This window comes from Bacillus rossius, chromosome 15 (assembly GCF_032445375.1).
Source record: "Bacillus rossius redtenbacheri isolate Brsri chromosome 15, Brsri_v3, whole genome shotgun sequence".
Classification (NCBI taxonomy): Eukaryota; Metazoa; Arthropoda; class Insecta; order Phasmatodea; family Bacillidae; genus Bacillus; species Bacillus rossius.
This window is the reverse complement of record NC_086342.1, coordinates 26829806-26856387: the sequence shown is the minus strand read 5'-3', so window position 1 is coordinate 26856387 and position 26582 is coordinate 26829806. Positions and strand designations below refer to the sequence as shown.

The window sequence follows — 26582 nt, the reverse complement described above, 5'->3', positions numbered from 1 at the left end:
TGTTCCAAAATTGTGCAGGAATATACTTTACGTAATGTAAATGCTTTGAATAACACTCAACTATAAATATGTCACACCATTAATCTTTATATGCCTCCCATCGCACTTTGTATGGCAAATACGATACCGCGTAACGGGAGATACGTGGTTATGTACTTTATCGTCAGTCGGCTGGCTGACTTGCCCGCCCGGGCGTGACCTTCAACTCAAGTTGTGTACAATTCCAAACTATCCTTTACTTACGGTGAAACCGATATTACTGTCCGGATAATTATAATTTAATTTTTCACAAATTAAAGTGCTTATTCGCGTATCACCACCTGGTTCACACCAATCTTGTCAAGCCAATTTTTTGTCTTTGCAACATTTATTTAACAACGTTTTCCACGTGAATCATCTGTTCATTTATGTTCCTGTATCTAATGTCAAATATATTCCCGCTAGTACAACCAACATCATCAGATTTATGTATATAAACTTTTGTTAAGAATCCTTATTTCGTACGATTGTGCGCAGTTGACTTGCTTAAAACTAAAGTGCGACCAACATTAGCGTGGCCTTCATGACAATCTGCGCGCCGTAATACTTCTAGTTTTGTCTCAAATACTTGAACACGATGCATTATGAGTGATCAACCACGTACAGTTACCGGCAGCTGAATGGGCAGACGTTGCTTTTGCTTGAGTGAATTCCCTGTCACTGGCTAGACTGAGTTCACGGCCCGGTTTGTGGCCAGGCGACAACGGCACGGCACGGCGGCATACGCACGGACGTAAAAACATTTGGTCTTTTACACTCCATAGCCGCAATTTAACATGCCACAGCTGATGTTTGTACAACAGCCAATAGCGTAGACAGAACTGCGCGTGATTCTTCACCCCCCCCCCCCCCTATTTTTGTTTGGCTAACTGTATCCCACAGCACATGTTCATAGAAGTTGAAACAGACTTTGTGGCATCGTGGTCTACTTTTTTTTTTGCCTGCCGAAATTTCGTGCTAACTGAATTTTACAGACGTGCTATTTGAGACTGGGGCAGTAAAATTAAAATCGCGCTAAATGAATTCGCACAATCTGAAGCCGTGCTAAGTGAGGGATAGGTGTATTGGGTTTCAATATAAAATTTCAGTATGCATCCGACCACGGTCATTGAAGCTACTGTGGATTCTCAATCAATGCCTGCAGCATTATCTAAAGTCTACAAGTGTAGTCACTGCAACAAGGAATTTACCTTAAGAAAGAATGCTAGACTTCATGAGAAGAATAATTATGTTAAAAGCCCACTACATAATATGTTAAGTTGCGATCGGAGTGGCAGGATGTTTTCGCAAAGAGAGAGCATAAAAAAAAAGACATGGCAGGACTTGTAATGCTATTCACACTTACAACACAGAGATGAACGATGGAGCTACTACGTACGCTAAAGAATACGCAGAATGACAAAAATAATTTTCCTTGTCTTTAACATGATTATGTTCATAGCTCTCCTGATCTTGACAAAGAACTTGAATTGAAGGACATTAAAGTTTTAAGGAAGGCTGAACACAATGGAAGTATCATTACCATGGAAAGTGAGAAAACATTCAAGCCAATTTCAAACGGATCCTCTGAACTTTTGGAAAAATGGACACTTAGAAAGGATGCTTGTAGATGATGAAATAACTTAATCTTCAAAAATTTCAAATTGTTACAGTAATCTTGGTGAAGATGCAAATAGCTACGATGATGATAGTGACTTTCAGGCTGGTGATATAACATAAAACTAAAGAGATTTACAGAATATTGACAGTAAAAGTGTAAAGAAGAGACGGATTACATATCATTGGATGATCCAAATGGAATGGTTGACAAGCTGAGACATTTGACTTCTTCTCTGTGTACAGGAGACTGTTCTCACACGGATAAAATATCCTCCATACTTTAATTCAGGGGTGGGATTCAGAGAATAATACAATTATTATAGATAATAATAAAACTGTATTCTAATTTTTTTTGTGACCTACTAAATAATAATTTTTATCCAAGATGTCGAATGTGAATCCAAATGTGCGTCTTTTTCGTTGAGTGTGTGTCCGAATGTGTCTTTTGATGAATGTTTTGTACTATATGACAAATGTGTGACCAAGATTACAAATGTGTGTCAAAATTTGTGTCCTTTTTGTTGAATATGTCTCATATATTTTGAAAGTGTGTTCCAATGTGTTTTATAGATAAATGTGTCCTTTTTGTTGAATATATGTCCACATATGTGTCCTTTTTGTAGAATATGTGTTCTTCTTATTGAATGTGTCCAAAAGTGTGTCCTAGATGACAAATATTTATCCAAACAAGATGTCCACAAAAATCTGTAGAAAAATTTCCTTGACTTTCATGACTTTTCATAACCAAAATTACAAATTTCCTGTTTTTTTTTTTTTTTTAATAATTGATGTATTCTAAAATTTTCTAAAAGAAATAAAGATAATCCAGCTTCCATCATTCCTATAGCCGTACTTGTTCAAACAGAACCTTGCAAATGCCAAATTTACAGTGTAACTATGCATTAAAACACCATCTGAAAAAAGGTTTTTCAATGTCTGGGTTATGGCATACCAGAGCACTTCAAATTACTGACACTGAGGAATTTCTATGACTTTTCCAGGTTTTATAGTCAATTCCCTGACCAATTTCAACTTCCATAAATTTTCCCTGAATTTCCAGGCATCTGAATGTCATGTCCTTTCTGTTGACACCAAAATGTGCGTCCTTTATGTTATGGTTGTGGCTCCAAATGTGTGTCCTTGATGAGTATGAATAGTCCAGCCTTTGATCAGGTCTGAAGGTATAATGGTTCGGAACCCTTGGTCTTGTGGCAAGGTAAAACATTTTCCAGGACACTTGGGCCTATAGTTGGCGTAAAATATGTTTGGTTAGTTGGTTTATATGCTTGTAATACGTTATATCCATACTGTGAGGTCTAGCAGTTCAGACACTCGACTTGTTTGCCTGAAATAGGTCACTGCTTGTTTGAAAGTATGACAAGTAATGAAAAAGACGTGGTTTGGACACACATTGACTTTATAATTTTATTAGACAGTCTAGTAGTCATAAGGTGTACTGAATATGGTAGGCACAGTGATAGTGTGTACAATATCTATACAGCCAGGGAGGTATCTTAGTGATGCTTGCTCTTAGTAATGAAGATCAAATAAACTTGTCAAAAGATAATTCAGAAAAAAATTAAATATCTTTGAGCCTAAATTACTTAATTTACCTAGGATCAAACCACGGACAGAAATCAATTAAATTAATCAAAATATAAAAAAATACTTTTTATGATTTTTTTAATATTTTCCAAGATGGTAATTACTGATTTTTAATATAGCTGCCAAGATATCCGATAATATGGCGTACACAATTGTTAAAAATCTGGTGATTGACACTAGTGGGTTAAACTTAAATCACTGACCGCAGCAAACTCTAGCAGATGAAAGAAACAAGGCGGATCCAAGATGACTGCTGTGATATCATAATGTGGAAGTAATTTATGCATTGGTACTAGTGATGGGGAGTCAGTCTGATTGAGGACATCAATGAGGAAGGACCCATCGCCACGTATGTCCTCACTGGGTTTGAAACAAGTACTCCAAACGTAAACTTTTTTTATTTAAAATTTTTTATACATTTTTTATAATTTAAGTCATATTTTATTCAATTGAACTTGCTAGGTTTTAACTGGAGACGTAAGCTGGTTAGTAATCAAATACTGGAAATATAAAAAATTTTAATATATATTTTTTGGTTTTTTTTCATAAGTTTTTGGCCAAATTTAAATGTTTCAAGATGAATGTCTAAGTCAAGATCTCACAACCTCACATGGGAACTCTGAGGAATAAGTTCCTCTCTACAATAAAAAATTTCCCCTCTCTTGAGATTAATTGTCCCTCTCTCAAGAATGACTGCCCCCTCCTCTCTCAAGAATGAATGCCCCCCCCCCTCTCTCAAGAATGACTGCCCCCCCCCTCTCTCAAGAATGACTGCCCCCCCCTCTCTCAAAAATGACTGCCCCCCCTCTCTCAAGAATGACTGCCCCCCCTCTCTCAAGAATGACTGCCCCCCCTCTCTCAAGAATGACTGCCCCCCCTCTCTCTCAAGAATGACTGCCCCCCCTCTCTCTCAAGAATGACTGCCCCCCCCCCTCTCTCTCAAGAATGACTGCCCCCCTCTCTCTCAAGAATGACTGCCCCCCTCTCTCTCAAGAATGACTGCCCCCCTCTCTCTCAAGAATGACTGCCCCCCTCTCTCTCAAGAATGACTGCCCCCCTCTCTCTCAAGAATGATTGCCCCCCTCTCTCTCAAGAATGATTGCCCCCCTCTCTCTCAAGAATGATTGCCCCCTCTCTCAAGAATGATTGCCCCCCTCTCTCAAGAATGATTGCCCCCCTCTCTCAAGAATGATTGCCCCCCCCCCCCCCCCTTCTCAAGAATTATTGCCCCTCCAATTTTTTTTTAAGAAAAGAAAATGGGAAATGTTTGAAAATTTTTTTTAGATTTTTTGGTAAAAACTTTTCCCTACAAACTTGAAAATTAGGGTCATTTTGGTGAATTTGGGTCAATTTTAGCAAATTTTTAAGGTCAAGGTGATTGAATATGGCCACTGTGATCTCACAATCCAAGATGATGACCTGCTTCTTGGCTTCTCAGCCTGAAGCCTTGTGCCAGACAGACATATCTATACTACTGACTGTATCAATTTCTGATGAAACTTTCACACTTTCAGGCTAATTAAGGGGTTCTATGCAGTCAGAATATATATATATAATTTTTGTAATGTACATATTATTTATATACAGAGAAAATGTCATGCCAATCCAACAAATATTATTTTAGTTACACACACATTTTTTAAGATGTCTCTGAGCATTAGAAAACAATCAGGACTGAGGACAGCAGTAGTTTATCTGGAACGATGCACCTTTCATGACCCTTTCTATTGTATTCATATACAGTAGAACCCCTGTCATACACTTTTCAACGGAGGGCACATAAATGGTGTATGATGCGGGAAAGTGTATGAAAAAGGAATGGCAATAATGAAATTTTTTTCCAATCTAGCATACCAGCACAATGCCAGATTAAACATAAATACATATGTGTAAATAATTGCATTATATTAATGAAAGATATGAATTCATCATTATATTATACATATAATAAAACCACCAGAAATGTAAAATACAGTCCATAATCAAGTAAAGCTGACATGAGAAACAGTGGCCTTAAAAAATGTTATGAAGTCCTTTCTTGGAAAAGTCACCAAGCCTAAATTAGAAATTAAAAAAATTAGGCTATTGTAAAAAAAAAATCAGAAATTTTTGCTTATTTATTACATTTTACAAACAACTTTATGCAACAGAACAATTTTCAATAAAATTTTAACTTGAGAAATGTAAAATACAAAACAATCCAATCGTAAAAAAACAATAACAAACGGGTATATTCAGTTAAAAGATTAATGAATGCACAAAATATGAGATCCGTGCCTTGGTAAAGCGCGTGCACCATTTTCATGATCATTTCTTGTTTGCGCCACTAGTCTCGCTTGGTGCTGGCCATAGATGCTACTAGCGAAGTGCACAGTCTTCCTGATACTATCCATATCTATGGTGCGATAAAGTTATTTTCTTACGTTTGCAAATGTAAACAATGATCGTTTTTCAAAATAAAAGCATTAAAACGGAGTTTATAAGGAGGAATATAAAAAAAATTTGTGAATTTTAGGACTTTTCCGCTTCGTAAAAACGTATGAAACGGGAAATTAATGGTTTTATAAGTGTATGTTCCGGGAAAGTAAACCATTGTAAATATAGTACTTTCGGCGGGACCGAAATTAATCGGCGTATGACACGGAAAATGTATGAAACGGGAACGTATCATCGAGGTTCTACTGTACATTGAGTACAATGTAGTAGTGTCCTTTTTATAATTCTGAGCTACATGCAACTATTTCTCACTGCAAACTGGCAAATATTGAAGAGTAGTCAGTCCAAACAGCCAAGCCAAGCCAAGTAGTAAGGCCGTGTGCTCCTTTATACTTTCTGTTGTGGATTTTTCGTGAAAATGAAGTTTAGTTGAAAAAACAGGGCAGCTTCCAAGATGCAAAAGTCACGACCAAAAAACAAAAATGTTTTTAATCCAAAAACTGCTGAGACGGACAAAAGGAGTTTTAGTGCCTCTGCAAAAAAAAATTAAAAATGCACAGAGAGATTTTAGTTCCATGTGATTCAGCTAGTGAATATCGAATTCTGAAATTTATTACTGTGTTTGCAGCAATTTCTGAATATGTGAAGTGTAAAAACCTGTGATGGAGAGATGAGTTTGAAATTGCTTCTCAACGAAGACTTTGTTTTAAGATTGTTTTGCTGTGTGATAAGTGTGCAGGTTGTACCATAAATTCTAGTCCCTTTGTCAGGCATTCTCATGTGATAAATAAAAGTTTCTCATAGAGCTATGACGATACAAATTAGTAGAAGTCGATTTTGCCAATATTTACTTGAATCTGCATTTCTGCCATTCACGATACGGTTGTTAAGTTTTGGATGCTATTACTGGAAATTGAGTGTGTCTGTCATAATTTAAAAATCCACCAGTTTTCTTTTCACTTTTCGTACTACTACATACTTTGAACATCATCATCTTAGCTATGTGTGCCAGCCATACATATCAAACTTAAACATCCTTTTCTTTTAATGAAGTTCTTGAATCAAATACATCGTAAATAAATACATCACCAGCATGGTAAAGTTAGATAAAATCAAAAACTCTCTTTATTTAGAACCTGGTTACCACTACAAACAACAGACGATACCAACTGCATGAACTGCAAAGATATGTTCGTATTATCGTGATGAATACATTTTTTAACTGACTTCCGTAAAGTTTTTAAAATTTAATAAAAAAAATTTTACCAAATAATATAGGACTTCACATAACGTAAGTAATTTTACTGTTTCCCGCGCAAAGCGACCACATGAAATGCATTTCCGTATAAATGTTTGGTACTATAAATTTTCACCGCCGCATGCGTTAAGATGGTATTGGAATTATCAATCTTGAATCGTAAACATGTACAAAGTCTCACAATTTTAAATTAAATTTTTTTTAAACTTCGTATTTTGTGAGTCAATATATTCCATTGTTACCTATTATTAAATAATATTATTATACATAATTACGTCTTAATTAAATTTTCTAGCCTCCATTAGTAAATTCATGTTTCAATAAGAAACTAACCGGTCGTCAACAAAAAAAATATAAACACGCTAAAAATAAAGAGTTAAAAAAAGAGTATGTTCCATTTATAAACTAAAATACATTTTCTAAAAAGCATTTTCATTGCATGCTTTTCTTAGAATGAGTTATTTTGGGTAATTTAGTAAATTTATAAAAATTTTTTTTAGCAATATGCGTTTTTTCCTGTATCGGTTCGGAATCTGTGAATTGGCAACTGTTGTGTCTGCATTACGGTGTATCAGCATATCGGAAAAATTTTGTGAATGGGTACAGCTCTAATTCATATTATTGGTTGACCCTGTAGTAGAAAAAATATGTTCTGCATTAAAATATTTTCTTCACAAAGCATGTTTGCTGTGTTAACCAGTCTATGGCATAATGCAGATATTTCATTTCAAAATTATGTACGTTTCTAGTGTTTTGAGTTGTAAATAGCGGCATATATGTTTTCCGGATGTTGCAACTGTGTAAAATATACCATACAATAATGAAAATGTGTAAATGGCAGGAAAATGTTAATAGTAAGAATGTACATACAGGTTTCACAGTAAAATATTTGCATAATAGTTATATGTAATTTTATGTCACAGTTATTGGTGGTATAGAGTTAAATAAAAAAAATACTGTTGATTCTCATCTTGTCAAGTACAATGAACTCAACCTTTAAGACAAGTTGAGCTAAATTACTTGCTCGACTCAGCTGGAGTTTTCAAGATTTGGCCTATCTTTAATTACAATAGTGCAAATTGTTATAGTTATGCTAAATAGCTGAAGAGTCTTCTGAAATTAATTATCAAACTCAAATTTAACCTTTAGTGCATATGCACCGATTTCACTTTTTTTTTAAAGCTCCAATCACCCGTACTAATATCAACGTAATTTCAAAAAGAATAAATATCCAAATTTTTACAATGTACAGCACTCCGACATTTGTAGTAACTGCTCAAGAATGGTTTGAACCACCAGCAGATAAAACGTGTAGACGACATTACTTAACAGTTAAGTGCCAAACTCAACTGGCAAATTACATTAAATATACATTATTTGTACCTCAGAATATGTCACCAAACCGGCCCTCAAAATCATACATACGAAGAAAATGTCGCAAACAGCCAAAGAAAACTACTTTTAAAATAAAACTTGTTATTTTGGCAAAACTGTAGCAAGGCAGTTGCACATGCAAGGCAGACATCAAGATAATACTATGTATTTTATGTATTGAGAATATAATGAACAATAAATGTAGTTAAAATTTTTTTTAAAAGAACATCAAATTCAAATCATAACAAACTACTTCATACGAAAAATAATTTCTTTTAATTTACAAATTCTATGTAGGACAACAGTCCATGAGCCACACAGAAAATATGTTACATTTAAATCTGTACAAATTTTTTTTTGTAATTCTTTAACTAGTTGAGTTCTCCAGTATTTATACAAATATATCACTCTTCTATATTACATAATTGCACTTCTTCACAAAATAAATACTTAATATTATTACAAATTGTGCTAAGTGATGTGATAGTAAATTCAAAAAAACTGAATGATCAAAAATACTTGCTTGTTTTGTAATAAATACAAAGATAACAATTTTTTTTTTTCCACTTAGACTACAACATCTGTAAAAACTTCAATAATGGTGAACATTTAAAACAATGAAATACAGAATTAAAAAACAAACTGACATCAACTAAATCATACATTAAAAAAACACAAATACTTTGTGTAATCCACAAACAGAAGAAAATACATAATGTAGGTATGCAATAAGATGCTGAATGAACTGTTAGCTGGGTAGGAAGAGGGTAAAACGCTAACATCACGATCAGTGTGGTACGTTGTTTATGGCACACAGTCACCTCACTTTCTACCCCTGAGTTACGCCTGAATCACATGAAGCTGAAGAACCACACTCCTATCAACTTCTAACACAACTTTGGCATTCTTCTAGTAGATAGTGTACACGTATATCACAGGCCTTTTCCTAATCCGCAAAATGACTAAGTTCACTTCGAAGGTCTCCGGCAGACAATAGTTCCGTCCGACCTAGCAGCGTCTCCGCGAAACGACACTCTCACTGGTATAAAAACGAGCACCGTCCATTTGCTTCTTCTAAAAAAAAAAATCGTCTGAACGGTATTCTAATAATCATCTGGACCAACAACAACAATAACAACCGACTACAACATCAGACGAAACAATCGCGTCTCCGACTCGCGCCCGGGTAGACGAACCGACGAACTCCACGCACAAACGGCGGCTGGGGAACGAGTGACCGCGACACTCTATACTCCCTCGACCGCTCACCTCGACGCGTCTCGCTTCCGCTCGATCGCTGGTCCTCATTCCGTCTTCTGCTGGCAGTAGAGTTCCTTGAGCGACTTGAGCTCGTCTATGAGCGCCTTGTTCTGGTTCTCCAGCACGGCCACGCGGTTCTCCAGGCATTTGATGTACTCTTTCTTTTTCCTCCGGCACTCCCTCGCCGCCTCCCTGCAAGTTCCATTTCCAGGTAGTTCACCGCCAGTAAGTTCACTTCACATACACCATTACTTTAAGCTGGGCGGACAGTGAAACAGACTCTATTCCACAAGTTTATTTCTTTTCAATGATGCACAGTATTAATAATATTAATGTGGGAAAGGATATTCAAAGCCAATTTTAAGAAACAAATTCCTACCGCAGCAAATTCTATAAAATTTTGAGTATGGTGCTTGCATATATAAGTTATAATTTTTTGTGTTTGCAGTATAGGTTAATGTAAAAAAAAATATGACGACAATGTGCTAAATGACCGCAAATACATCCAAACGAAAACCATAAATACAGACCAAAAATTATGTAAAATCGACCACCATCGCTAGAAAATTCAAAACTGAATCATCTACATTGTTAATTGATGAAATGGCAGGAATATTATAAGCATTGCATGCTGAAGAACATTAATTGTAACAAATACCCTCTGAATCAGTTTTGCATCAACTTATGATTCCAATGAACTGCGTTGTTTGTAGGGATGGTATTTTTGAATCTTGGATTCGTCGAATATACCGAATCCTATGGATTCGAGGATTCGTAGGATCCGAGGTGGGATTCGAGGTGGGATTCGAGGTGGGATTCGAGGTGGGTTTTTAAGAGTTTTATGTAGTAATTGAAAATTGTAGTGCTGGGCGAAGTTTGAAAATTTTGAACCGAACCGAACCGAATCATTACGTTCGGTTCGAAACCTCTTAAAATATATTCGAAAAACCGAACGTTCGTTTAAAAAAAAATTACGTTTTTCTAATTTTCTAACCCCCATTTGAGACCATTCACAAAACAGCACAACAAAATTCCATTACTTGTAATATTCCGACTTTTATCGCATAATCGTCGCCTCAACAGTTTCAAGCGCAGACAAAATAATAAAAAAAAATTATTAATCGTCACATAACTCTCATAGCATTTTTTCATATAGGCGCGCTTTGTTTTTTGTTTACTTTAGAGAATTTTGTATGCATTTATCGTACTACGTAATATAAACTATCGTACAAATGCCAAAGGTATTGTATATTATACCTTTAACTATAGTGCGTGTACGAGAAGTGTTGTAAAATCACCAAAAATTGCGTACCCCATACGTTAAACTAAAGCGCATGTACGAGAACTCTCGTATTTCGGCAAAACTAACGTGATCAAGTTAACACAAGACAAATGCGGTAGGAAATGATTACGTAAATTATGTACATATTTAAATTACTGGGATGTATTTATTTTCTTTGGTCTTTTTGGTTATAACAGTCAGGTACTGAAAATATTAATTTAATCTTGTTTATTAAAAGTACTGATCCAGTAAATTTTACAGTACGGTACTAAGTTGACTAGCGTAGTCGCGGCACCCATCATTATTTCTCGTGTTTTCTTTTTTCCGACGCAAATTTTTATAACCACACTGACTTACGTTACGTTTACAATATTATTTTTCTTGAGGTGATTTGCGATGAGTAGGCTTACGTCGTTTAAGTTTTCCAAATGGAGAAAAGATAATGACGACCCAGATGACCCAGAACCACCCCAAAAAATGTCTAAAGTTTCTTCTGACGAGCAGCATTCTTCCAAGAAAACAGCAACTGCAGTCAGCGGGTTTTGTAATGTAGATTGGTAACTTAATTCACATTCGACTTTTTTTTAATGTCCTATTAAAAAGTTTTACTTGTTAAAAATGTTAGGTTATGTCTACCACAAAAAATATGTTATGTGGCCTTATGCTGAATGTTCGTCATCTTTATAATCTTATTTTTTTTTTTAATGAAGGTTAGTGTACACTGAAAAAAGGAAGATAGTCTTTTTGAAATTTACATGGAACTTCTTCATGAATTAAAAGTATACATATATAAAGAAATTAAATGCAAAATGATTTTCTCTAAACTGTTTTCTTTCCTTCATTATTTATTGCATAAACTTTACTTATAAAATGTTTTGCAATGTTTTAATAAAGCTAACCTTTATAATGTTTTAATTTTACATATGGCTGGAGAACCTTTCTTTCTCACCATTCAGTTAAAGACTAAAATGCTGGTGGTCGGTTCATTTTAATTCAAAACAATTATTTCTGTAAGAGGTTCGGTTCGGCTCGGTTCGAAATTTTTTTGCTATGGTTCGATTCAGTTTGGTTCGGTTCGAAACCAGAGAACTGAGGTTCGCCCAGCTCTAGAAAATTGTATACCTAAACTGTATTATAAAGGTAACGGAAATAGCACAAACATAAGATAAACTACGCTGCATTTTGTCAATTAGCATAACTACTCGATCATTTCCAACCTTCAATAATATAACATTGCAGAAAAAATGTAACTTTTTTTAAATGGTGTCTGTTATACAAACGTATTTTATTGAAAACATAGGAAAGATTAATTTAACAGAGAATTAAACAGATGCAAACTTACGTGTGTGGTTTTTGAGGTTATTTGTCTCTATTTTATATCAGGTGTAAACACTATGCACTTATTTTACAATTTTATAAATACACATGTGATTTTTTTTTTAATACATAGTCCTATGTAATTTTTTAAAATAAATGTGTGTTTTTTTTTAATAACATGTGGTGAAGTTTAGTGTGGGACTGGGATTCGAGATTCGATGACAAACACTGAGGATTCCAACAAGGATTCAGATTCGACCAAAATGTGGATTCGTCCCATCCCTAGTTGTTTGGCATTCACAATCTCTACGTATATAATCCTAGATCACTTCACGTTTGAATTAGTGATGTACTGATGTTTCACAAGTGTTTTATTATTTACCTAGAACAAACAGCAAACTACTCAAATTTTTTAACTTAGCAATTTGACTCCAGTAAAACTCAACTCAAAATTTTGGTACTCTCGCACCCCTAAATTAAATGTAATATTGCTGGGGTAGTACAAAGGCTTAATGGGTGGGTAGAGTAGATGGGATAACAACTAGAGCAAGTATAAGGATTTATTACACAGGTAGCGGAAACAGGATGACAACTAGATCAAGAATGCCATCACATTTACTTTACCAGTGCAATCGCTCCTCTACTATGAGCTGGTGGATCTCACAAAGGAAATGAGTTCTTATAGCCGAAGAGGAAGCGGAATGAACATGGAGGGAAGGACAACAGAATCCAGAGCAGAGCCATCAACTCACATGTCACAGAATCCAGAGTAAAGCCTTCACCTCACATGTCACAGAATCCAGAGTAAAGCCTTCAACTCACAAAGTCAAACACTAAGCCTGAACAAAAAATAAAAAATAAAACATTTTGTCTGTTCTTATAGAATTATAAATGAATATTAAACTAGTCTTGAATACAAATACTGAATAAGAATGAAAGGAAAATGTTTTCTCAATGAAAAAGTGTAGTTTGAACATCACAGTTAAGTAACAACATGTACTCATACTTTCATGCAACAGCACAGAATACAAATATCAATATCAGAAAAATTATTTTAAAAAAAAAAAACTGTGATTTCTGTTCTATTTATCTAATAAAATTAATTTTATTAGCGATGCACCATTTATGCTTAGTAGGCAATATTAGCCCTACTTTTTAAACAGTAACTGGTAAGTGACACCATAAGTTTGTACTAATTAGGAATGTGCATCGCTGCTGTAACATACTAAAATACTATAGCCAAAATCGCATTAATTAATTCCACTTGACTGTTTCCTGCGGTCAAGAAGTACCAATCTGTACACTGTGCTAATGTACATTTTTATGCTTGACACAAGTAAGAGTATGTAGTTATTTAAATAATACATTATTGGCAGTTTCATTTTTTTGACAACAGTTTAATTTTTTTCACTACTCTAAAATTCACTTGAAAACCAATTGATTTTAGTAAATTGCAAGACAAAGGATCTGATTGTTCGTACCTGTTTTTTAAGAGCCGCATCTCTCTCTTCCTTACTTGGTCTTCGGCGATAATCTGTCCGCCTCCAATGCCACCTCCTGGCGTCGTTACAACTTGAACAACAAAACGCACAAAAGCAAATGAGCACCTCGCAGCCAGAACTGAGCTTTGGGCAAGTGTTGCTCAGCTAGATTCACGCGACAGCCAATTTCACTGGTGCTTCACCTCAGACGAATTAATAAAGGCCGGCAGTTGGCAGAGCGCTGGCTGCTCCAGATGCAACAAATGACGTGAAATGAACAATCAAACATGACCAATCAAACATACACCTTTTACTCAATGGTTATAATTTATTAACGCACTTGAAAATCTTCTAGAATAACCAGAACCCTTTTCAGCCCTATCAATTCTGAACACTGCCAGTATTCCCGCATCTCCAAACGTTCTCAGATTTTTCTTGATGTGCGATCTCACAATAATTTAAACTTTCATCAGCAAAATTTTTCAAAGGGAAAAAATAGACAGTTTCATGGAAGAACATGGTGGGACCACAGTGTTTGACATCATCACTACCACCCCCCCCCCCCCCCCCCCCCCCATCAACCCACACAAGGCGATCCTGATTTGATTCCCGCCGGGGTCAACCCAGATTCTTCACAAGTGGAGAACCAGAACATGACAGACATTTCCATGAACCCGTGGGTTTTCTCAAGGGTGCTCTCATTTCTCCCACTCATTTCACTCATGCTCCATTATAACTAGTGGTGCACCGATATGACTTTACCGATTACCGATTCGATTACCGATTATGAGAGCAATAATCGGCAGATACCGATTCAGTTACTGATTATAATGAACAAATTTTTTTAAGTGTAATAATGCACACAAAAATTTTTATTCCCATGTGAATTTAATAACAAGATTAGGTAGAATTGAGAATACAGTTATAATAACAGTATAAAAATATATAAAATACACTATTAAGTCATTGCAAAGTGTAAATTAAATTAACTTCTATTTATATTTGTTATTGTAAACAACTTGAACTACAGTCTAATAATTGTAATTTACAGTGGGTAAGTTTTTGTTGCAGAAAACTAGCATTATTATCGACTATCACATAAGGTTGCATCGAGAAATTACCGTTTAACAATGTAAACATGTTGCTATATTTTGTTCACTTGAGTTTATAGAAAAATGTTTCCACACTTCACTTTTTTTTCTCCCTAGTCGCCATCTCACTATAATTATATAAAAATAACTCAAAACCAATTCTAGCACATGTGATTTTATTAATGTTGACTGAATGTATAAAATTATAAATACTTTTTCACTTTTCACGTCACATACAAATAACACAACAACGGATAATGTTACCAAAGACGCCCATAACGAGTTTGTAAAACGCAGTGATAAACTCTGAAAGGTATCGGGACCACGATTTTGAACCGCTTCTACGACTCGAAAAGATCGATTGTCATAGAATCCACTGCAACTGCTTGTGGTATTTTGATTGTGTGCCATCTATTTTACGTCTCTGGCTATAGGTAATGTACAAGGCCACTAAACAAAAGACAGAACAAAAGACGAAACGTAAATAAACGTGTAGGAAAAAAGGAATTTTTTATTGTTCGAGGCAATGAGATTTATCAAACTTAACGAAATATCTGTAATCTTGATATGACGGAGTTAGATGAATTTTGTAATATATACAAATATTACCGTATTTCGTCCTAAAATATGTAACAAAATATTACACGGTAAAAACAAAAACCTACTTAATTACGCCGGGACGTAGATAATCGGCAAAGTAATCGTTAAGATAATCCCCGATTACGATTAATCGGTAAGTACCCATAATCGCCGATTACGATTCATCGGTATCCGCATCGGTGCACCACTAATTATAACCTCGTCATCCTTCATATCTTAATGACCTCTATGCTGACAAGTAGTTTAGCCCAAACTAATTAATTTGTTTATTTAATTAGTTTTTGTGTTACGGTTATTCACAGAGGCTAAAGGCAACGGAACATCCTAAGATCATACAGGATGTATACGAATACCTAGTAAACCACTTTCTGGACTTTTAAAACTTTTAATAAAAAAATTTTAATAATTTTTTACATCATAGGGTTGATTTTTGATACAAGTAAAAGTAAACACAATAATAAATAAACCTGCTGTTTGCAGGAACTTGCAGATTTTCATATCAGAAAGCTGATACTTTTTCAGAAACAACTTTCACATGATGATTTTTGGTGACGAGGTTCCAACTGAAGTGAGACACCATAACAAAATGCAAGCTAGCGAAAGGCTGCTAGAAATGTACCATTTTGTGACTTTTAGCAAAATTACGGTTTGTCTCTGGACTTTTTCCATACCTTTCATGACCAGTCCAGTTTCGTGGCTATCATGACATGTACAAAACTATGGTTTGACATTTTCCAAAATATAACCCATAAAAATGAATATCTAAAAAAGTTATTATGTACATATAAATTATTCTAAAATAATCTTAAAAATGTTTTCATTTTCCTATTGCCAGCCATAATGAAAAAAAATATTGCTATGTGACAAACCGCAAATTTTTCTGGAGAGCTTAGTAACTTGATGCACCATGCCAAAATTGAACGATAGCAAGCGTTACAAAAAAAAAAGACCATAGCAGAGCATACTGTTGAATTTTTGGTGAAACACCTCGTCAGAAAATGCCAAATGCTCATGTTTCCATGGAGTAACCAAAATATAATTTTCGAAACAAAATTTTCTTTAGGCACACACACAGGCAGTGTTTTTTCTCAGAGGGACAAATTTTTTTTTTTTTGAGAGAGCAGACATTGCGGTTTCGAGATTCAATTAGGTCTTTGATCATGATGCACAGTGTCCATCAAATAAGGTTTTCTTCGACTGCAGATAGGCACGTGACAATTTGATAAATAAAAATAAGCACAACGTCATTGCTCTCGTGTTTGCTTATGGTACAGACAGCTGACTTTGCCACTGGGGCGCCGGGCCAAATCGGCGAGTGGACTTACCAGGCACGAAGAACTGGCCGTCCTGCCCCTGGGCGTACTGCACGATGGTGCCGCCGGCCCCCGTCGCATTGGTCATGGTCAGCGTGTGGAGTCCCTGGACACCCTCGCCCTGGCTGGACAGCTGGAGCGCTCCGGCCGGGATCACTGCGCACGCACGCACACACGCACGGGCCAGTGAGCCGACACCCTTCCAGGCACGAGGCCGCGACAGCCGACACTAGCACACGTGCACTTGTTCGCAAACGGCACCCACTCTAAAAGTACACATGGACGTAGTTATGCAAAAAAGGAACCAACCCACGTGAAACCTATTCTGAATATTTTGAGAAGTTAATTATAAATTGTAATTCTCGTATTTATAACATAACGTGGATATAATTTTAATGGTCTAGTATAAATACTGTATATAATAATAGCAACAATGGTACGATCAACCTTGTACTATTTTAATTTATTTTCCAAAAAAAATTGTAACAAAATTGTGGGTTGGTTCCTTTTTGCATAACTACGTCCATATTTTGTTGAAATTAGTTTTACCCAATTGGAATACAGACGTGCAAAGCACTGTGATGTTTTATAGAAGGGGTTCTCAAACTTTTTGAAGTCAGGTGCCATCTAAAATCCTACAAATGATTGTAGGCATACAGTGTACGAATTTCTGATAAACAATCAAGTCAAACATTACAGAAATAAATAATGCAACAACAAAAATAAACTGACACGTACGTTAAGTTTATTCATACTTGTGTTTATGAGAAACATGACCCTGTCAAATCTTTCAAATAACGAACAACAATGATGTGTTAACAAAAGGACTTGTATATTCATAACAAAATGGTATAAGAGAGTAGGTACGTAATATCTATATTTTTTTTTATATATCTGGACACACATTTCTCTGAAATTACACAGGTCGTGCCTGGAAATCAACTAGGGCGCACCAGTACACCACTTTGAGAACCACTGTTTCAAAACCTCAACAATGCACCAGATGCACAGTGATAACACACAATTTTGAGTTACACTGGCACGTAAACCGTTCCATGTTGGGCTCAAACATGTTCTACCACGCAGCTTGTGCATGGGCACAAACAAAACACTCTGCAGCACACCCAGCAATCACAGTCCATTCAGGCTTATCTCGGTACTGGTGAAATCACCTGTTGATGTAAACTGCTCACCATGAACTGGCAATGAAAAATATGTTCACCCTCTTTGGTGTACCGCACTCACGAAACAGCTGCTAAAATGAGCATCATCTGAAAAAATTCTGCGTGTGATATTTGAGGGCTGCTAAAGTTGGTTAAGGGCCCAGTAAAAACCCACACAATTTGAAAACTGCTCAAGATGAACAAGTGGTGTCTGTTTACGAAAAACATTTACAAATACTCTGAGGGAAGATGAGTATTTTTTTTTTTGTATTTCACTTTTAAACTGTATTTTTAGAAGAGTGAAAATGGGTCAAATGCATGTTTTCAGAATACTTTTTGGGCATGTAAAGCCCGGTACAGATTCTTGAACTCGAGGGACTTGCATTACATTTTATCTTCGCATAGTTGTCTTATTCTACTTGATGTCAATACTGCGTGCAAGTTCAGAGCCTTTCGCTTAAGAAGCAATACCATGCTAGAAGCACCAACAAGCATTACACCTCACTAACACCAGTAAACCCCTGACTAGCTGGCCCCTTAATTAAAGTTTATGTACATTTTACAAATTTGCACTTCCATCAATGCAACAGTTTTGCCTTGCATGACGCATGCCTATAGGCCACTAGACTCGTGGGCCAATGCTATTTTGACATGTGGCGGAATAATTCTGAAAGTAGGTATTATGCCTCTCTCTCTCGCTTATCCTTGATGATGTTATCGTGAAACAGCCTCAGTGGTCTAGGTTCCCGGCTGCTAATTCTAGAGGTTTTAGGTTCCCGTCACACTTCATTCAAACATTCATGTATTTAGATTATTTGATTTACTAAGCATCCGGGCATAAGATAAGGATACAAACTGCCTATTTATGATAATAAATCAACAAAAGTAATATTTTTACCAAAATTCAAAGAGTTCAGTAAAAATTTTTAAACTTTTTAATAACTAAGATTATGGAATGACGTTCTAATGCATCCCAGCAGAAAAAAAAAAGTTTTTGGACATCAAAAAAACTTATTCATATATATTTTTAATCTCAAAGGGTATAATTTTTTTTTCAAAGCACAATCATAATAAATAATAAATGTCAAAGCTGCAGTACTGTAGTTGTACTTGTGGTCACATTTAGTAGCACTTGTTTTATTATGTCCGAGATTCAAAAATGTAGAAAATAAAATTCTTTAGAATTTTTTACCTGGCTTGATTTATAAAGATTAGTTTCAATCTTAACTTGAGTCCACAGAAAAAAAAATCATCAATGATTAAACTCCAATGTTTGAAAACTTCTAAAGTAACTTGACGGACATTTAAAATCAAAATGCTGTACATACTTTATTACATATGAGCTCAATGTATTAAACACATATTAATTATATGATTTTGATGCATATTACACAAAATAAAACAATACATATGTGTGATTTCATAGCAGCAAAACTACTATCCTTTACTAAATATTATCAGCCTATTTAAGGATTTAACCATCTCAAGCACACACTTTTCTCATTGTGGCTATAATGTTAAAATTATGCACAAACAGCTTTAAAGCCACAGTTTGTATTTCAATATTTCACCTCCTTATAACTAAACTAATTCCATTAACAAGACCAAGAAATTATTTTTTTACATTAACAGTAACAATATAATTTATGCATACTAAACAAATAAGGTGGTATAGCCTGACTCTTTAAGTACACCATAATTAAAGGGAAATTCCTTTATTAACTATTTATAACCACCTTTCTGTTTTGAATTTCAGTCAACAAAATAAGCAACTTACTTGCATCAGCTATCACAAGGGGTAAAATGCAAGTCAGTTACCAGAAGAGAAAAAAAAATCCCTGATAAAGTCAAAAAAATAAAAAGGCAAAAGAAAGAAAACATCAAAGCAAACTATATGTAACAGGAAAGATGACAAAGAGGCAATTGTACCACCAATTGCGCAAAATCATACAAAATAAAAAAAGGGTACTATTTCATACTTTGTCCTATACTAAAGATCTTGTTAACATTAGTATGTAATTGTAGAATTTTCCTGTTTTAAGCTAGAAGAGAAATTCCATTATTTCTGGAGATTCTTCTCACAAAACAAAAGAAAAAGTGTATTCATATTTGGTGCACAGGTTATTTTACTCCATGTACTGTTATGTTATCGAAAGGCTACCTGGGTTTGGGTGAAAAACTGTGAAACGTACACAGCTGGAGAACTGTAAGAGAAATACAAGATGATCCTACACAATGTAATCACTGTTCTTCCCTCTACATATTTTGCTTCGATTTTTCTTCCTTTCCTGAGGAAATGTAGGTAAATGCAGCCTTGTTGTAAATGTAAGCTATGCTTCTAAGAAAATAAAGAGAGATTCTTCACCCAAGTAGTAATGCACTCAGTACAAAAAAAAAAGAGTTTGATCTAATATACATTGGAAAAACTTCAAAAGTTTTGTAAAGAGTTATATAAATATTATATCTTTTAAATGATGGCTTGGGCCAAATTGCACCCCTAAAACTGCATGTATGTATTGCCTATCAAAACCATTCATAGATTATTACTAAAAAATATCTAATTTTTGCTGTAACATTTCTTGAAACAATCAATTAGCTGCACTTCAAATTAATGCACTATAAAAAAATATATATATTTTAACAACCTAACCATCTCAGCCTTCTACTGGGTTTCTAACGCTTACAAATGTGTATCTTCTTAACACTAAACTAGCTTGTACCTGTAATTTTTGGTTGGTGTGTACCTTCCAAACTCTGAATAAAATCTCCTCTTCCAAACTTCGTTAAAAATCTCCTTCGCTCTGTAAACACAGTCAGTTTTATGAAACCACAGCACACACTTTGCATTCTCGAAATGCCATTTAAACGATTGTGACTGCAGTACCAAAATTGGCCAAATTTGTTAACTCAAAAGAGCAAAATTTTAAAATGAAAGGATAACCTATAAATAAATAATAAATTTGACTTTTTAACATTTGATGACTGAGCAATTTACATTGATAAGTTGAAAATCTACACTTCACGAAGACCACTAGTAATATTGAAAGGCACATATTTTCTCGCATAATCCACATGTTTATGAAATAATTTTAGCTGATAAAATGATAATACATAAAAATTATGCAGCTTAGTTAGCAAATAAACTAAATATATCATCCAATTAAAATAAAAAAGGTAGAAATAATAGTTTAAAACAATTATCTTTTGACTGTCACTTCATAAAACAAAACAGGATTCCTTTAAGGTAAGTGTTATCTTTAAAAGCTAGCTGATTTACCAGACACTGGCCCAAGCATATTGGCAACCAGGTCACAAAATTGTTTTCACTTCACAATATCACAACCCATGAAGTGTCTGGCATTCAAGAGGGAAACAAAGTAATTGGGCACAAATGTTCCACTACAAGGAAGGCAGAATAAAACGGATTTTAAGAAATCGACAAAGTACAGTCCGAGATCTGGCAGACTAGGCAAGGCCACTAAACAGTACACAGATGATTAAAAAAACCTACACTGGATTCGCAGAACTAAGTATGTATTGTGTGATAGCTAGGATTTTGCTAGTAAATAAGGTTAGTTGATTCATGTCACATGAACACTTCGGAAAGCAGTTAAAATTACTTGAACTTCTAAATAAAAAAAAATTATATGGAACAGAAATTTTTTTCTTAAATCAAACTAAAATAAAACAACATAAATAAAATTCTGGGTTGTAGCAAGGGTAAGCAGGAGGAGTTGATACTTAATATATTTTCAGTACTCCTTAATTTACAGTGTTTAGTGTTCATTCAACCAATCATTCCAGCACATCTTCTTTTACCTCTTCTTCCGGACAAGTCCACAATTATTTTCCCACGTCTTGCTTTAAGAAAACATTGCTTGGTTTGTTACATCTTCACTGCAGAATAAAGGGGTACACAATAGTGCCACTCGCATCAATTGATCAACAGCAACTTATGCAAGTCACTTACTTATTTAATTCACTGCAGTCGGGACGGTTCCACGTTTTACGTTTTTCACTTTATTCCATTAAAATGTCTGGTAATTTGTAAGAATCAGGGCACAATCCTTTTTTGTTTACATGAGAACAAAACCTGAGAAAAACACATCTATAGAGAGAGAGCAATTCAACGCAGAAAAAAATGCACAAACCCAATGACATATGGCAGTGACATTGAAGAGCTTTACTGCTGGTCCGACCAGAGTAGCTAGTTGTTTGCCCAAGAAATCCAGTTCTGAAAAATTGAATTTGTTAGCCGAACAACAAAACAGTAGGAAATAGAATTTTGCATGAACACTGGACTAGGATTTGAGAATATTTAAATCATTCATTTTGAATAAAATTAAGATAACAATTACGAGTTTGTATTAATGTGTTATTTTTATGGCACAAGATTCTAACTCAGAAATGCTCGAGATATATTTAATTTTTCATAACTTGCCGAATAGGAGCATCTATGGGAGAGCAAACAAGTGATTCATTAATGCATTACAAAATTAAAATTACAAATTTGTGGATTTGAACACAGAATAAAGTATCAATCTAGAGCAAGAAATATTATTTTATCTTGGAAAAAACTAAGCAACAAGTTAGCTTCAGCAATTTGTTACTTTCAGCACACACACTGCTACTGTCTATTTTTAATTAAGATAGCAGCAAAAGCATTGCTAGTTTTATGTACGTACTTGTTTAGGTATTTAAGATTATATTATGGAAAAACTGTATGATCCTAAAACTTTGTAATATACATTATCTCTGTGTTTTACATGTCTTTTACTACAACATGCACTAAAATTGCGAAGATTAAAACACTATGGAGGCAGACCTTCCAAGTGTAAATAAGAGCTGAATAATTCTAAGAGACAGGCGGATTGTGAAAAATAAATTACTAGTACAAAGTTTTTTATGATACAATGATTGTTCTCAAAGTATACAAAAAGGTGTAATTTTAATCAATCAACCTTCATTTGCTCAGAGTTAAAAAAAACAGAGTTTTGTTATTGATAATATAACTCACTAACTAACCATATGTTTATACGAATGATATTACTAAATCAGACTAAGTACAGTAAGTTTTTAACGCTTATTATAACTTTGCCGTGAACAGTAAGTTCTCATATTCTCATTGCTCATACTAAAATGATAATCATGGAAGTCCTAAGATTCAAACATGCAGTCAGTAAGCATTCATTTTATAGAGGTTTAATGCATCTAAAAATTTTAAACTGTAATATAATGAAACTAAAGTATGCTTGGAGATTAAATGAGTCATAGCTGTATTAAATTAGGTAATAACTTAAATGATATTAAGAAAAAATAATAATTCCTTAAAAATCATTCCTATTTCTTAATATCTTTCAAAATACTTTAATCATGGTTAAATGTAAAAAAAACAGCATCAGACAGAGTAACTTAACTTTTATACTGACCAAAAGTTCACCACTTGGTCAACTGCTTATATTTTATGTTCACATTTCTCAAATTTAACTCATGTTTATCTGTGATCAGTACTAAATACTTAAAAATAATATCCCATTCAGCATGAACAGCAGACATTTTGCTTACGTAAAAGTTTTTCTTCAATGAATGGTTCTTTATGGAACTTTGTTCTTCTCTTGTGCGAAATCTTCAGTATTTCTACACTTCCATGAATCATGTAGCATTTAACTTATCAAAAATTATCCATGCTCAGAAGCTCAACTTAAAGGAAAGCCTGCAATCTAGATTTAAGGACACTAGATGACATTTAACCTTAAAATATATGAAAAATTATATGAACAAACTGTAATGTGCTACATCCTGATACCTATGCAACAGCTAAAAATCTGTGTTGATATTAGGCTCTTCAATCTTCATGTGATTAATTATATTACATGTTAACCTTTGTAGATAGTTAAGTAACAACCAAGACATTATTTTATATTACAGTTTTTAATGCATTAGGAATACAGAGAACGACTATGTTAATTAATTTAAATTAATAGCCATACATATCTAACATCTATAAGATGATTAAATATGATAAAATAAATTTTATTTCACGAAACAAAGCAAATAATTTTATTGTAAACTGTATGAATTAATAAAAAGGTTTCCTGCAATATATAATGGTCAAACTAGCCATTTTGCTTTGTTAATGTATTATTCTATGCTAAATCATATATTAAACATGCACTAAAATAAGGTAAAGCAGGTAAACATCACATTAGTAACATACGTAGGCACAATTTACCCTTAATTAATGTTGCCAACAAAATCTCTTCACCTCCACGTCATTTTATAAATCCTTTATAAAACTAAGAACTATTTTTAGTTAGTCTCACACTATCAATCAAATTATATTAATGGCTAATATGCCTAGTTAAGAACATAAGAAAATGCCAGTTGTATAAAGATTATCTCATAGTGTTACCTAACACCATGTTATGTTAATACTTAATATGTTGCTACATATGTACTTTGGAGTTGTATCATCACATTTACACTTCTGGTTACTTACCACAGTGCTAAGAAATTTAACAGTTATTTTACAAGTATGTCTGGCATACTGTTACTAAAATTTATCACTTTTCTCAAGAGTAAGGTGAGTGATAAGCACTCTGAAGGCCAAATATTTCTCTCCCTACATCTATCCCGCCACCCATATATGTATTATTATACAGTATGCCCATGAAAGAATGTCCCAGTTATCAAATTTAATAGTATCAACTGTAAGCGTTGTAGTAGCGCTTTGGTACAAGGTCACAAAGAGTAATTCAAACAGTTTTAGATAAGCGCATGTGCGAATATGCTTTGTTTTCTCGCTTGCAGCGTGAAAGAATGGCTCTTTCCCCAATTAGTAGAGGATGAACATGTTAACTTCAAGGCAACAGGATGGAGCCCCCCATTGGAATCTCTTTGTACAAGAGTGGTTGAACGTCGAAGTCCCTGACCGTTGGATTGGTCGTAATGGTCGAGACGACAGAGCTCTCTTTAGCTGGCCTCCACGTTCACCTTACATAACATCATGTAATTTTTTCCTTTGGGGCTCTATAAAAGATTGTGTCTACATTCCACAGCTACCTAATGTTCTGCCAGAGTTGAGACACAGAATTGAAGAGGCTCTTGCTTCATTTACTCCGGACGTGTGGAAAGCATTGGACTTAAGGTTCGATGTGTGCCATATAACTAAAGGTGCACATATTGAACATTTTTAAGAAAAACTGGGTTGTTTTAGCTTCATTTTGCTGTATGACTTGTAAGTAGTCGCTGCTTCCATGTGCAAAAACCAAGGGACCTCATTCATACCTTGATTTTGATATGAGGGTGCAAATTAGTTTGCTGATATTAAATATCATTTTAATAATAATAATAATAAATTTTATTACTGAACAGCTAACCTCCTCTTATATTAGGTGCTTTCATATATATTGTAACCTACAGCAAATTTTATTAGTGTAGTGAAAAATAAATGGATTCCTTAGAAATAAAAAAAATAGAATAATTTCTAGTGCAATATATTAGCAAAACTTAATTGATGCTATACATATTTATAAGTGGTATTTTCTGCCCACTTAGTATATACAGTTCGAACATGCAGGAGATTACAAAATATTAAATTTTTTGACTCTTGGGAGGGAAATTTGTAACCACTTTGCCTTCGAATTCTTTTCTTTTGTTGGTGAGAATAATAGATATTTGACGATTTTTGGAGGAAGGGGATAATATCCCCCCCCCCTTCTTTTTCACCCCTGTGTATGCCTCTGCTAACATGCTTTATCAACCATGCATGAAAAACAACAGCAATTCAGGGTACAGTTAGTTAAATGTAGTAAAACCACGTTAAAGGGATTTTTAAGGGCCGTAGCAGGACAAAATTCTTAACTGGGAAAAAATGTATTTGTAAATGTAGGTTAACATGTTAGAATCACCCATTTCTACATTAGCAGATTTTCCACTCACATTTTCGTAAGCAATGACATATTTGTTTTAAAATCAATAAATCCAACCAATTGATGCTTGAAAACCAATGTTGATTTTAACACCATTCTCCTAAACTTTTCCTCGTACAAAGGTGCCATTCTGACAATATTTTGTACCAGTCTGCTGCCTTTTTCTGTCTCTTCATGTTTTCCTAATATTTTTTTTTTAATTTGATGCGTAACTACTTTACCTAAAATTTCCTTATGTCTCAATACAATTGAGATCAGAGTCAAAAATGTGTGTGTGTGTATATATATATAGCACATACATAAGATCTGCTCACAAGTGATGCTGTTGGATTGGAGTACATAATTTAAACACAACATGGCATTAAACTTCTCAAGAGGAAAATAATGCTGTTTGTTTACATCAGACAAACTTTAAGAAAGTCACAGAATGTGTGACAACTTGAGCAAGTTTAAACAAAAAAAAAAGCATCGTACTAGTGTGAAACTTAAAAAGATACTGATTCAATCGAACTTTGAAAAGAGGAGTTGGCAAACCCAGACAATTTCACTGATATTTATGATTGTTCCTAATCAACACAACCCAGACGTAAAGTAAAATTATTTAAACAAAAAATTAAACTTATTTTGTAGATATTCAATACATACTGCACTGTTTTACAGGGGAAATCAATTACACATGTTTTAAAATTTTGTTATGGCAAAATTGACGGGACCATAGCAGTTCACGGTTTCCCACACACTGAGTTTTCCCTGTCTACGCTAACATTTCCCCCCGTCTGAACAGATTATCTAACAAGATGACAAGATTATTACTAAAACATTTTTCAACAAAT

The 26582-nt window shown here is 34.4% G+C and overlaps 1 protein-coding gene across 26 annotated transcripts in view; it reads right to left on the bottom strand.

Annotated features, from left to right (window-relative positions):
• Positions 1-8564: 8564 nt before the first annotated feature.
• LOC134539282 (cyclic AMP-responsive element-binding protein 1) overlaps positions 8565-26582 on the bottom strand; it is a 39458-nt gene continuing 21440 nt past the window's right edge. For 8 of the 26 annotated variants that reach the window (XM_063381119.1, XM_063381129.1, XM_063381135.1 and 5 more), the window contains 4 exons: positions 20539-20619; positions 16668-16811; positions 13652-13742; positions 8565-9763 (listed from right to left, as the gene is read on the bottom strand). In XM_063381119.1, the coding sequence (XP_063237189.1) occupies positions 9616-9763; positions 13652-13742; positions 16668-16811; positions 20539-20619 (464 nt within the window). In that variant the 3' untranslated portion in view covers positions 8565-9615. Of the gene's footprint in view, positions 9764-13651; positions 13751-16667; positions 16812-20538; positions 20620-26582 lie in introns of all 26 variants that reach the window. The other 18 variants (XM_063381109.1, XM_063381120.1, XM_063381122.1 and 15 more) reach the window with 3 other exon arrangements.